A 14,022-nucleotide genomic window follows, 5' to 3' on the forward strand; every position below is an offset into this window, starting at 1 on the left:
TTTCCCTCTGCTATTAAAAAAAGTTGTTTTAAATCAGTTGTACCTGAAAGGAATAAATAAGGCTATCGTTCTATTTTGGCCATTAACAGATCTGTTAAAGTGAGCAAATAATTATACTTTAGATCTAGCTACCAGCAAAACTACGACCCTAATCGCTAAATAATTATATTTATCTAGATGCACAGTAATATTTCTTTCCTCCCTGCTTACTGTGCTCATTACCATATGGTATTTCTTCCCTGATCCCAAATGGAATAAGAATATGAGCATTTTGAGGCACTGTTCCGTACGTATTTATAGCAGTAAGGAGCAGAACTGCCAAAATGCATGTAATATACTTCGCTGTCACTACTTTCAGAGAAATCAATGAGAGCGATCTGCTTTTACTGTCGAATTCTGCCTTTGCAGTTATATGGTGAAAGGCATCACTGATCCTTTTCACTTGATTTCACAAACACGTTTCAAACAGACCTGAATTTTCATGGTCAGCAAAGCCATCAGCAGACATATTCACTGTGTGAAGTGACTTCTAGTAGTTTATTAAGACAACATTCATTCCGTTCCAGCTGGCAATGTTTGTATGTCTACCTACAATTAGATTTCCATGAGATATGAAGTTGCTATCAAGTGCAGAAGGACAGAGATTTCGAAACATCAACAGATTAGACAGTAAGTGTGAGCATCAGTGCAGAGCAACTGCAGCACATAGCAAATAGTGATCTACAAGTCATCACGAGGCCTCCAGATCTGGGGAACAGAAAGAGTTGTGACCATCAACTTCAAGACAACAGGTTCAGATTGGATACAAGGAAAAATTTCTTTACCAAAAGAATGGTCAAACATAGGAACAGGCTGCCCAGGGAAGTGGTAGAGTCTCCATCCCTGGAGGGGTTCAAGGCCAGGTTGGATGGGGCTTGGAGCCCCTGATCCAGTGGGAGGTGTCCCTGCCCATGGCAGGGAAGTTGGATCTGGATGGGCTTTGAGGTCCCTTCTGACCCAAACCATTCCTTGATCCGTGAAATTCTTCTGAATAGATGCAAAGGATAAATCAGGCAGAAGTTGCACCTTGCAAGGTTCCAGTTGGACATTAAGAGAGGTTTTGCACGACAAGGTTATGTGAACCCAGCACCAAATGGGGAGCAGCAGTTCTGCCCTCTTCTGAATGGCACCTTAACTTCTTCATCGCTGCTTTCCTTTTCAGCTGCTGAGTTAGAGGCATTCAGAAACCTCTTTGTTAAGTGCTGAAGATCAGCACAAGTTCAAATGGAACAAACTGATCACCCACTGCCTTCTCAAGCCTTCCAACCAGTATCACTCCCTCAGTATTCCCTGATTCCTATGGAAGCCTCTGCACATTGTTTCCCTACGGAGGGGCAAACAGCTATCAAACATTTCCCTTTGAAGAAGAAAAGATCGTTTCATGTCCATTCTGTGATCAATCTCAGCCAGAATTATTGCTACCAGCCTGGATACACTAATACTGAAGCTAATCTGTGTATCTTTTCATGTTTTATAGCTTCTTCACTCTGACGCTTAGGACAGCATAGTAATAAACTCAGTAAAAACGGTTTACTGGAGAGCTTTTGCTTTCTTAGCTTGATTGGCGATGTATGAATCTGTCTGTCTCTAGCACTAATCTTGATGCCAAGGAAACTGGGAAAAGAGCTGCTCACCCTTTGCAGGGAAATCACAAAGTTGTTGACTCGTGTGCATACAAAATGAACACAGATGTGCGCGTCTCTCCCTCTCTCCATATTCTCTTTCTTGTGGATACAAAAGCTAATTCCACTTGTACAAGTTCTATGTAAATGCACGGTTTCATAGTTGCATTTGCAAGTTTATTGACCAAGTCAACATCAATCATGTACAAATCAAGGCAAAAGATGGTTAAGTGATAAGAAAGGCTGGGAATTCATCCTCAGGCAGCTGGCTCCTGGAAGGAATGGGAAAGGAAAACTAAGAAATGCTCCAGCCAGATGTTGTTGCTTCTTACTGCTGAGCTTGCAAGGGCTTTTCAGGCTACAAGAGGGGAGGGCAGCAGCCACACCTGCGGGACGCTGCCAACCGCTCAGCTGGCTCTCGAGAAAAGGGAAACAGAGACTTGGGATAAACATTACAAAGCAACTCAAGTTACATTGCAAAGGCCTTGGGTCCTTTAGAAAATATTAAGGTGCACCAATAAGCATTTTTAAGCTTTTTGCTTTTCTTTTAGGGTGTAAGTTTGGTGGAAGTCTTGAACAGAAGGAAAAAACCCAGCATGTTCTTCATTCCTGTTGTATCAAGGCAGCCCCGACTTACCAACCACACTTTCTGGGCTTCTGTGGGGGCACCTGCAGCTGGTTTTGGACTCTTGAGACCCACTGAGCAAGAGCCGTGTAAGTGCAAATGGCACGAGCCAGCCCCACTTCTGCTGGAGCTGATGCTTTCCTGCCAGGCTGGTAACACAGCATGGCTTATTAAAAACGCTGCCTGATAGCAGGAAAAACTCTGATTGTCTAATTTTCCCAAGGGAGCCACAACAAAAATGACTTAAAAAGTACTTATGCTAGCCCTGTCTCCTCTCCCCTGTTTCTCTCCTGGCTGGCATTGTATTTCTGGGAAGTACATCCCTCAGGGAAACAAATGGTGTCTTTCTATTCTTTTCCGTAAGAGAGATGGCCACCATTGTAATTCAGCATGAATGCCCCCGGAGAACTTATCTCACATTTTAGCCCTGGTCATCTGAACCTGTGGTACCTAACCCATGCCTAAAATTCAATTCTAAAATTCTCTGCAGAGAAGAGAGGGCAGACGTGGACATAAGGCACGGTGAAGGTGAGGAGATAGGAACACAGGAGGTAGAATCATAGAATGGTGTAGGTTGGAAGGGGATTTAAAGCTCATCCGGTTCCTACCCCCCTGCCATGGGCAGGGACACCTCCCACTGGATCAGGTTGTTCAAAGCCCCATCAAAACTGACCTTCAACTCCTCTAGGGATGGGGAAACTACAATTTCCTTGGGCAACGTGGGCCAGGGCCTCCCCACCCTCATCCCGAAAAACTTCTTCCTAATGTCTAATCTAAACCTCCCCCTTCCAATTTAAAGCCGTTCCCTCCTCGTTCTGTCACTCCAGGCCCTTGTAAAACATCCCTCCCAAGCTTTCTTGTAGCCCCATTCAGGTACTGGAAGCTGCTCTAAAGTCTCCCTGGAGTCTTTTCTACTCCAGGCTGAATAACCCCAACTCTCTCAGCCTGTCCTCATAGCAGAGGTGCTCTAGCCCTCAGATCATCTCTGTGGCCTCCTCCAACAATTCCATCTCCTCCTTATGTTGGGGATTCCAGAACAGGACACAGGACTCGAGGTGGGCTCTCAGCAGAGCGGAGTAGAGGGGGAGAATTGAATCACCCCCGTTGACCTTCTGTCCACGATTCTTTTGACGCAGCCCAGGACGCTGTTGGCTTTCTGGGCTGTGAATGCACATTGCCAGCTCACGTTGAGCTTCTCATCCACCAACACGCACAGGTAAACAGTCAGTGTTCGGTAGTTCTCTCCCCAGTGCTCTGGTTGCTCGGCCACATGAATCCACCAGCTGATCCTGGTCGCACCAGTGAAACCTATTGTAACGAAACATGTGGGAAGACTACAAACGCGAGGAATGCCCTGAGTTGCTGTCCAGGCTCCTTGGTGCCATGTGTTGTGGCAACAATGCTGCCAAAACTGAAGTTTAAAGAATCACCCTTTGACAGCTTCGCCTCCCAACAACTGCGTAGCTGTCAGCTCAAGGGAATTCCTCCTTCTCCAGAGGATGCGAAATGCCAGCTGAGAAAATGCCCTGTTCGCTATCCTGTAGCAGACAAAACAAATATTGTGTTTCCCCTGAAAGAGCTATAGATAGAATTAATCTGACCCTGGCTAAGACTGTGAGATAGCTCAGGTTCGGCTCAGGCATGAGAAAATGCTGCTCCCCAAACGGATTTCTCTACAGGCTGGCAGATGCGCTGCTGATTTCTGCCATCCAGAAGCAGTTGGCCTCCTCTTCCAGGAGTCGTCTCTTACATAAAGAATAGATGGCGAGCTAAATCTGTTCAGCATTTGGAAAATGCAAAATCATTCGGGAGCTTCTCCATGCACTGGGGTGAAGTGACTTGTTGCCTAATGTCTTTAGCTCCTGTAAATAAGGAGCCCAGATGCTTAATTATTTAGTAAAAATACTGCTTCACTGAGTCACTGTGAGTTTTTATATTACAGTATCAGAGCAGAAATGGAAAGCTTCTGTCAATTATCTGGGTGGAAACCCCTTCGAGTCACTTTTTGCATCTAAAGCATGATTAAAGTGACATTTTTCTCTTCTATGGCCACGAGTAAGACCTGATCCTATACCTTTACAAAGAGAATGACCCGTTGATCACAACAGGGACTTTTTCTGCAGAGCAGCGTTTGCTTCTATTAATAATGGGATTTGGTTGTGCAGGAGCTGCATGTTTTTCTACTGAGGTGATGAAATCATTCACATTTGTGTTCCTATTACAGAGTGAAACTCAGTGCCCCTCCACCTTCCTGGTGCCGGTTCCCACCACCATCACGAGATGTGCTGGTGCTCAGTTGCTGGTTTGCCCTGGCTTTTCACTCTCTTGAGTTTCACGTGTTTCATTGATGCTGTGAGAGACGTCCTTTAAGGCTTTAGAGCATCAGTTTTGTCCCAGCATCTGTAAGTGATAGGAAATGTGTTCAGACTTCGCAGTGTTCTAGCATGGCCAAGCAATCAGCCTGTGTGATACGCGTTTTTATTTGGAGGGGATCCAAATTCTCCTTTGTCATGGTCAAACATGGTTCAAGAGCAGCGACCAGCCGTGACCTTCAGTGGTGCATGTAAAGGTTGCGCATTCGTCATCGGGGACGTCAGGCTCATCATTACATAGCTGTTTTCACTAAAATCATCAATCATTTTCAATGTAAAAATGATAACAGAATCACAGGATTGGAATGGACCCCTTCTTGTCATAAGTTTTCCATATTTTCCCTTGCAATAATTGATGTCGGTTGCCTTCTACCTAGTGGAAATGATTCCCTTCATCGTTGTGGCAGCTATTTACACGGCTGCAGACTGGGCTCAAGTCACAGCTGTAAATTAAAAAAGAAATTTTACCAACACGCTACTGGTGATTTTGTCAAATGGAGGAAATTTCACTCTGTGTATGGATAACTTTTCTGTCATAACTTTTAAGCCATATCTCCTCTTTCAATATCTTTTCCATTCGCCTCATAGCAAATGCGCAGTTCCTATGTGCTTCCTCAAGTACATTTTGCAAAGCGATTTGCTTGTCACTGTCACTGCCAGAGACGACTCTTTGTAGTGTCAGTCACAAACCAGGTACAAACCACCTGGGTTTGCATCCTTTTCTGTATTTTCTGGATGAAGCAGTAAGTGGTCTGCAGTCCATCCTCTGTTGCAGGTGTGTTTTTCATTGTTCTGGATGGGCTTTGAGGTCCCTTCCAACCCAAACCATTCCACGATGCTAACAATTCTGTAGTGTGAGAGGTTTTTTCTTTGCAGGGGGACAGCTTTGCCCTTTCATTCTATTTGCTCCAGCAAGACAAAATTAGAGGAAAATACTGGATACAGAGCAAGGTAGACGATAAATACTACATCAAGGACTGTAACTGACCCATTTTGTATTACTGCCTCTGATGAATTTTAATATCACTCCCACAAGACTCTGTAAGCACATTCTATTATGTAATGTTAATTTGTGAGTAAACTGATATTTTGTAATCTTATTATAAACATGCACAATTTTGCTCTGGATGCATCTGCTCCGAGACTGTTAATGATGCCTTTCTGTTCAACATAAATAATAGAACAATCACAAACAGCAAACAGAATTTTGTTTGTATTTAAACTGCACTGTTTTATACATTTACAGAACTAGAGATTAATATTTTTTTATTTTAGTCATTACTTTTGCAGCCTTATTTGAACAGCTGATGTTTTCTATTTCCCAGACACGCTGTATTCCTAGCATACCCCTCTCTCAGACCACTGCATCTCATAAAGAGATCCTCCTTCCTCCAGCCTTGTCTATCATGCGGAATGATATTGAGAAGCTAGAAGTGATACCTGGCCAGCCCTCAGGAAGCAGCCGTGGCCACCTGAGGTCAGCCTGGGCCAGGGACAATGTCTCCAGCCCAAGCCTCATTGTGTTAGCTCAGCACGTGCTTACATGATGACTGTGTGGCATCACCTCATATCTCATATTAATCTCGGTGAGACCTAAAAACTGTCATCACTTATAAATTCAGAAGTAATCTATGAATGTTAAAAAAAAAAAAAAAATCTGCATTGACTAGAACTTTCCAGTTCGTTGGCTGCAAGAATAGCTATTTTCAATACCTTTTCAGATAGGGATCCTGGAATTTTTTTAATTTACAGAAGGACACTAGCACTTTTTCTTCTGGCTTAATGTCACGCCAACAAAAAGCAAACCAAACCGTGCCAATGCCCGTACCCCAAATCTGTAATAAGGAAAAACAGGCTTTAATAACTGTGGGAGCACCACATGCTATACAAGAGACAGTGTAATCCCATTTGTAGTGGTTTCCCGAGAACCCAAAGCGTCTTGCGTGATCGTAACTCAGTTACCTGTCTGTTTGTCTTAAGGAGAATGGTATTTGCACATAATTCAGCGAATGACAGGTATTCAAATAACTCTGCCTGTGTAAAGGCAGCCTTTAATGGGTATTGGGAGGTGAAAATGGAGATGAAGACCATGGAAAATGGAGGTGAAGATCGAGTCAACTACCCTGTTGCAAGCACACTTTGGTGTTTCCTTTCTCCTACTCATTAAAGATCTTCTCACATGCTGAACGTGCGCCAGTGCCAGCATGGCCAGGGCAGCTGTTTGGGTTTTGTCCCAGCACCGAAGGGGGAACGTGGAGCTGTGAGCTGGGGGGGACCCTCCGCGACCAGAGGGACACCTGGAAGAGCCCTGCCAGCAAAAGAAGAGCTAGAAGGAAACTTCATGAGGAAGCAAAACCCATGAAGTTCAACAAGACAAAGGTCCTGCAGCTGGGTGGGGGTAATCCCAAGCACAAACACAGGCTGGGAGGAGAACGGATCGAGAGCAGCCTTGAGGAGAAGGACTCGAGGCGTCGGTAGATAAAAAGCTCCACATGAGCCGGCAATGGGTGCTCCCAGCCAAGAAACCAACCGCGTCCTGGGCTGCATCCACAGCACTGGGACCAGCAGGGAGGGAGGGGGTTCTGCCCCTCTGAGACCCAGCCTGGAGCCCTGTGGTTTTAGTTCATAGAATCATAGAATCACCAGGTTGGAAGAGACCCACCGGATCATTGAGTCCAACCGTTCCTATCAAACACTAACCCATGTCCCTCAGCACCTCGTCCACCCGTGCCTTAAATGCCTCCAGGGAAGGGGACTCAACCCCCTCCCTGGGCAGCCTCTGCCAGTGCCCAATGACCCTTTCTGTGAAGAATTTTTTCCTAATGTCCAGCCTAAACCTCCCCTGGCGGAGCTTGAGGCCATTCCCTCTTGTCCTGTCCCCTGTCCCTTGGGAGAAGAGCCCAGCTCCCTCCTCTCCACAACCTCCTTTCAGGGAGTTGTAGAGAGCAATGAGGTCTCCCCTCGGCCTCCTCTTCTCCAGGCTAAACACCCCCAGCTCTCTCAGACACTCCTCATCAGGCCTGTTCTCCAGCCCCCTCACCAGCTTCGTTGCTCTTCTCTGGACTCGCTCCAGAGCCTCAACATGCTTCTTGTGGTGAGGGGCCCAGAACTGAACACAGGATTCGAGGAGCGGCCTCACCAGTGCCGAGTCCAGAGGGAGAAGAACCTCCCTGGCCCTGCTGGTCACGCCGTTTCTGATCCAAGCCAAGATGCCAAGTTCTAAGCACAGGGAGGACATGGAGCTGTCGGAGCGAGTCCAGAGGAGGCCACACAGGTGATCTGAGGGCTGGAGCATCTCTGCTATGAGGACAGGCTGAGAGAGTTGGGGTTGCTCAGCCTGGAGAAGAGAAGGCTCCAGGGAGACCTTAGAGCAGCTTCCAGCGCTGAAAGGGGCTCCAGGAAAGCTGGGGAGGGGCTCTGGATCAGGGAGGGCAGGGATAGGATGTAGGGGAATGGTTTTCAGCTGAAAGAGGAGAGATTGAGGTGAGATCTTAGGAGGAAATGTTCTGCTGTGAGGGTGGGGAGGCCCTGGCCCCGGCTGCCCAGAGCAGGGGTGGCTGCCCCATCCCTGGAGGGGCTCAAGGCCAGGCTGGATGGGGCTGGGAGCCCCTGATCCCGTGGGAGGTGGGTGGCACTGGCTGGGCTTTGAGGTCCCTTTCCCCAGAAACCCCCCCCCGCCCCTGACGCCGCCGGGGTCCCCTCAGCCCCGCCGGGGGCTCCTGCCGGCGGCCAATGGCGGCGGGGCCCGGGCTGGCGGCCAATCGGCTCCCTCGGCCGGCGGCCCCGGCCCCGCGCGCCCAATCGGGGGCGGCCAAAAGCCGCGGGCGGCGCTTCCCCGCGGCCGCAGCCCCCGCCGCGCCCCGACCCTGCCCCAGCGCGGCCGCCGCCGCCCTCCCGCATCCCTCCGACCGCTCATCCTCCCATCCGCGTCCCCCCCCCGCATCCCTGCCTCCCTCTTCCCGCGCATCTCTCCGCGCCCGCCTCTCCCACCCCCTCCCTTCCCCTCCCCATCCCTCCGCGCCCGCCTCTCCCACCCTCTCCCCGCTCATCCCTCTGAGCCCGCCTAGTCCTCCCTTTCCCTGCTCCCCGCGCATCCCTCGGTGACCGCCTGTCCTTTCCACCGCGCCCCTCCGCGCATCCCTCCTCTTTCATCCTTCTCCGCTCTCCGCGCATCCCTCCCTCCCCTCTCTCCGCGCATCCCTCCTCTCTCATCCTTCCCCGCTCTCCGCGCATCCCTCCTCTCCCATCCCTCCCCTCTCATCCCTCCCCGCTCCCCTCTCATCCCTCCCTCTCCGCGCATCCCCCCTCTCTCATCCCTCCCCGCTCTCCGCGCATCCCTCCCCGTTCCTCTCTCCTCCCTCCCTCCCCGCTCCCCTCTCCTCCCTCCCTCCCTCTCCGCGCATCCCCCCCCGCTCCCCCCCGTTCCCGGTGCCCATGGCGGGCGTGTGCGGGGCCCCGGGCCGGTTCGGCCGCTGCACTCACGCGGTGGTGCGGGCGCTGCCCGAGTCGCTGTGCCGGCAGGCGCTGCGCCGCGCCCCGGGGGCCGAGGTGGAGCTGGCCCGGGCCGAGCGGGAGCACCAGCTCTACGTGGGCGTCCTGCGGGGCAAGCTGGGGCTGCAGGTGCTGGAGCTGCCGGCCGACGAGAGCCTCCCGGACTGCGTCTTCGTCGAGGACGCGGCCGTGGTCTGCGAGGAGACGGCGCTGCTCACCCGGCCCGGCGCGCCCAGCCGCAGGAAGGAGGTGCGGGGGGCTCCGGGGGGCGGCTCCGGACCCGGCACCCGCGGGCTCTGCCCTCGACGACCCTCTCCCTGCCATGGAACGGCGGCTCCTGCCCCAGAGACCCCCACCCCCCCAGGGGCACCAGCTCCTGCCCCAGAGACACCCCCCCCCCCCCAGGGCCACCAGCTCCTGTCCTGGAGACCCCTTTCCTCTCTAACAGGCCAGCAGCTCCTGTCCTGGAGACCCCCCCCAGGGCCACCAGCTCCTGCCCCAGAGACCCCTCTCCTCCCTAACAGGGCACCATCCCCTGCCCCAGAGACCCTCCCCAGGGCCACCATCCCCTGCCCCGGAGACCCCTTTCTCCTCCCCATGGCCACCAGCCCTTGCCCCAGAGACCCCTCTCCCCTCCCCAGGGGCACCAGCTCCTTCCCTGGAGACCCTCCCCGTGGCCACCAGCCCCTGCCCTAGTGACCCTCCCCAGGGGCACCATCTCCTGTCCTGGAGACCCCTCTCCCCTCCCCATGGCCACCAGCTCTTGCCCCAGTGACCCCCCCCCACCCCCATCCCTGCCACAGGGCACCAGGTCCTGCCCTGGAGACCCCCCTTTCCCCCACAGAGCACTGGCTCCTGGACCACTGAGCTCCTCCTCCAGGGGTATCAGATCCTGCCCTGGAGACTAACCCAGGGGCACCAGCTCTTGCCCCTCTGAGCCCCTTCACAGGGGCATCAGCTTCTGCCCCAGAGACATGTCCCCTCTGGCATCAGGTCCCACCCCTGGGGGCATCAGCTCCTGCCCTGGGGCTTCACCTCTTGCTCTGGCTCTCGCCCCAGGGGGCATCATCTCTCGCCGCAGTGAGACCCTCGCTCAGTGGCATCGTCTCTTGCCCCAGCGAGTCCCCCCAGAGGCATCGTCTCTTGCCCCAGGGGCATCAGCTCTTGCCCTGGTGTTCCCCGGGGCGGTGGCTGCTGCCCTGCCTCCTGGCTGCACAGAGGGTTTGTTGGAAAGCACTCTTCTGCTCTCGGAGACAAGTGGATGGTGTAAGCTGTGACTCATCCCTTCTAGGGTGTGTGGGCTCCCTGCAAACTTGCCCCTCTCGGTCCTGGATCCCTGGTGGGTTGTGCAGGTTTGTGTCCATGCTGTAGCACCGTTCAGTCCCAACCTGCTTCCATTCCACGTTCAGCCTGAGCTCTGTTCCAATCAGTGCGTTACGGACGCCTACGGTAATCGCCCACGCTGGCCTGGCGTTTCTTTTCACGTGCTTGGCAATAGCGTGGGTGCCCTTGAACCTGATGTCACCTTTGCTGAGCAGTCACTGCAGGCTCTGGGCTGGTGTGTGGATGTACAAACTGTCGTGTTGGAGAGAGGTGTGAGGGATGTGCCGCCGTAGGAGCCTGACTTTAGATATCCTTAGGATTCCTTTAATATGCTCAGCTCATTCATAAACTCGTTCATCATTGAAGTACCACCCCGTTATCTCCTCGATGAGTGGTAAATTAAACAAACCTTACTGTGATGGAAGCTGTAAAACTACTACGCTGGCAACCTGCCTTCCTGTAAGCGTGTCTTAACTCAACCCTCTTCTCATCTCTTCCAGTTTCCATCTTTTCTGGGGTACCAGCATGTCATCTGCCAGCACTTACTGGTGTGCCTGTAGCTGTTCTTGGTCACTGAGGGCAATGGATGAGTGTCTCCACTTGGTATTTTTGATATAGCGCCCTTCTTTTGGCAATAACGAAGTTTACTTGAGTTTTACCCAGCGGTGTAACAGTCTGAGATCATAGAATCGTGGGATGATTTGGGTTGGAAGGGACCTCAAAGCCCATCCAGTTCCACCCCTGCCCTGGGCAGGGACACCTCCCACTGGATCAGGGGCTCCAAGCCCCCTCCAGCCTGGCCTTGAGCCCCTCCAGGGATGGGGCAGACACCCCTGCTCTGGGCAACCTGGGGCAGGTTCTCCCCACCCTCACAGGAAAACATTTCCTCTTAAGACCTCATCTCAATCTCCCCTCTTTCAGCTGAAAACCATTCCCCCTTGCCCTGTCCCTGCACTCCCTGATCCAGAGCCCCTCCCCAGCTTTCCTGGAGCCCCTTTCAGTCCTGGAAGCTGCTCTAAGGTCTCCCTAGAATCTTCTCTTCTCCAGGCTGAGCAACCCCACCTCTCTCAGCCTGTCCTCGTGCGGGAGGTGCTCCAGCCCTCGCATCAGCTTTGTGGCCTCCTATGGACAAATACAGATCCAGATCCTGCGTGGATCGTGTGTACACACACTTCTTTTTGCGTACCCGCGTGCGTTCACTCTTTAAAGCACATCCGAATGCTCTTAAAGGTGCCAGTGGCAGTGCAGTGTGTGTGCCACATGCAGCTCTCGGAAGCAGCTGTTGCCCAGCCAGAGCCCAAGCGAGTTTTCACTGGTCCTTCCCGTGACTCACTGGTTCGTAGCGATGTGGCTCCTATTGCCGTTCACACAATTCCCCCTTTAGGAGAAGCATCTCAGTTATTTTGCTTTGTGCAAATTCAATAACAAAGATATTTCTCCTAAATGGGAGATTGTGCAAATTCACAAGTGTGTGGGGGAATCGGCTCTGCCTCAAAGAGTTTTTATTTTCCATTTTGAGGTCTCAAATTTTGCCAACGTGCGGGGAATTGAAGAGATGTGATGCGGCAGCAGAGCTGAAGGCGAGAGTGGTTGTAACTGTTCGCTGTACCCTTTGAGGTGCCAAAAGGGAACTGAATAGCGTGGAATGAGGGAGCAAAGGGTGCTTCTTACTCTCTGCAAAGCAGCGGGTTAATTCCTCTGCCTCCTCCCTTCAGCGTCTCCAATTGTTCTGGCTCAGCAAAGGTGGTGGACAAAGACATGTAACCAGAGGTTGTGATGTGTGAGGCGGAGAGAAGGGCTTTGCTGGACCCTTCTGCACAACAGGGTTGGATGTGAGTACTCTTAGCCCTTCCCTGGGGTTAAAACCAGCAAATTAAGCACCCAATATTAGTTATATCCTGCCCGTTTGTAAGTACCAGTCAGGTAAAACAAAGCTTTTTAATAAGAAACCGTAAGATGTCAGATTCACTTTTGTAATCCTAAATATGTGACACTGTTTTAAACAATAATTAGGTATTATTTCCCAGCATCCACAACAATTAAAAAGAATTGTGCTGCAGGGGATGCACAGGGTAAAAATTTATCATTTATCTGCACAGTTTATTGTCAGTTTGAGAATAATAAGAATCTATTGTTTATATTACGGAGTTGTTTTGCTTGGCTGGCCTTGCAACCAGGTTTCTTCTTGATTAGCAGTCCGTATTTTGCATGAAATAGCAGCTCAGAAGTGTTACTAGAAGCAGCAGAACAGATTTACTTCATGACTTGTCCAGGCAAAGTCTTGAATCAAGAGGTGAGAAGAAGCTTTGAAGCATAATTTGAGCCTTATTGGTTTTCTTGAATGATGGAGCAATCCCTCCCAAGTTATCCATGGAATAAAAACCCAAAGAATAATGGAACGAACGCTCTCTTAAAGCTATAACAATGCGTGGTGCTGCGGTGCAAGTGCTTGTCTGAACATGCAAGTCTTAATTATTTAAAACTCCTCTTTCTCCTGGGAACATCATTACAGCAGCGCTTTGTGGAGAGGGGGAGAAGAGGCTCGTTCTGCTGCCAGCAGTGGCTCAGGTGGCCAAGAAGGTCAACAGCCTCCTGGCTTGGATCAGCCATGGGGTGGCCGATGGGTAGGGAAGGGGCTGTCCCTCTGGACTCGATGCTGGTGAGGCTGCCCCTCGAATCCTGGGTTCAGCTTTGAGTCCCTACGTGCAAGAAGGACATTGAGGGGCTAGGAACAGAGCTGGGGAAGGGGCTGGAGTACTGGGGTTCTGGGGGAAGCTGAGGTTGTTTAGCCTGGAGAAGAGGAGGCTGAAAGGAGACGTCATCGTTCTCTGCAGCTGCTGAAAGGAGGTTGTGGTGAGATGGGTGCTGGTGCCTTCTCCCAGGTGAACAGGGATAGGATGAGAGGAAATGGCCTCAGGTTGCATCAGGGGGAGGTTTAGATTGGATATGTCTTTACTGAAAGAGTGGTGAAGCACTGACAGAGGCTCCCCAGGGCGGTGGTGGAGTCTCCATCCCTGAAAGCATTCAAAAATCATGCAGATGTGACGCTTCGGGACATGGTTTAGCTGGCACAGTGGTGTTGTGTTGATGGTTGGACTCAGTGAGCTTAGAGGTCTTTTCTAAGCTTAATGATTCTGCGATGCCTGACTGATCCTGGTCCCCCTGCCCTCTGAGGTATCCCCTGAGGTGACCCCTATGTCTCCTGGGTAGTAAAAAAAAAAAAAAAAAGTAAAAACCCCCACTATTCTATGATAATTCCTGCAGGCTGGTGGCAAGTGAAGTTGCTGCGGGGTCTGTCCAAGGACCTGTCCTGTTAAATCTCTTTATTGTGTGAGCATGAAAGCTGTTGTATGTTAGGATACCTGGAGCTGGTTAAACTGCTGTGAAATCTTTACTGTCAGACAGTGGACAGTCGTTGCATCTAGTTGGCTCCTGGTCTGATGGATCCACTGCTAGAAAAGCAGAAGGGCAAAGCCCCGTGAGACCAGATTCTTCACGTTACCTCTGAAAGACGATGCTCCCACCTCATGTGGCTCAGATGCTAAGACTG

The 14,022-nt window shown here is 51.2% G+C and overlaps 1 protein-coding gene across 1 annotated transcript in view; it reads left to right on the plus strand.

Annotated features, from left to right (window-relative positions):
* The first annotated feature begins 9,070 nt into the window (after positions 1-9,070).
* DDAH1 (dimethylarginine dimethylaminohydrolase 1) overlaps positions 9,071-14,022 on the plus strand; it is a 57,942-nt gene continuing 52,990 nt past the window's right edge. Inside the window, exon 1 of the mRNA XM_069862845.1 lies at positions 9,071-9,398. Coding sequence (XP_069718946.1) covers positions 9,093-9,398 — 306 coding nt within the window. The 5' untranslated portion in view covers positions 9,071-9,092. The remainder of the gene's footprint in view (positions 9,399-14,022) is intronic.

This window comes from Phaenicophaeus curvirostris, chromosome 8, assembly GCF_032191515.1.
Source record: "Phaenicophaeus curvirostris isolate KB17595 chromosome 8, BPBGC_Pcur_1.0, whole genome shotgun sequence".
Taxonomy (NCBI): Eukaryota; Metazoa; Chordata; class Aves; order Cuculiformes; family Cuculidae; genus Phaenicophaeus; species Phaenicophaeus curvirostris.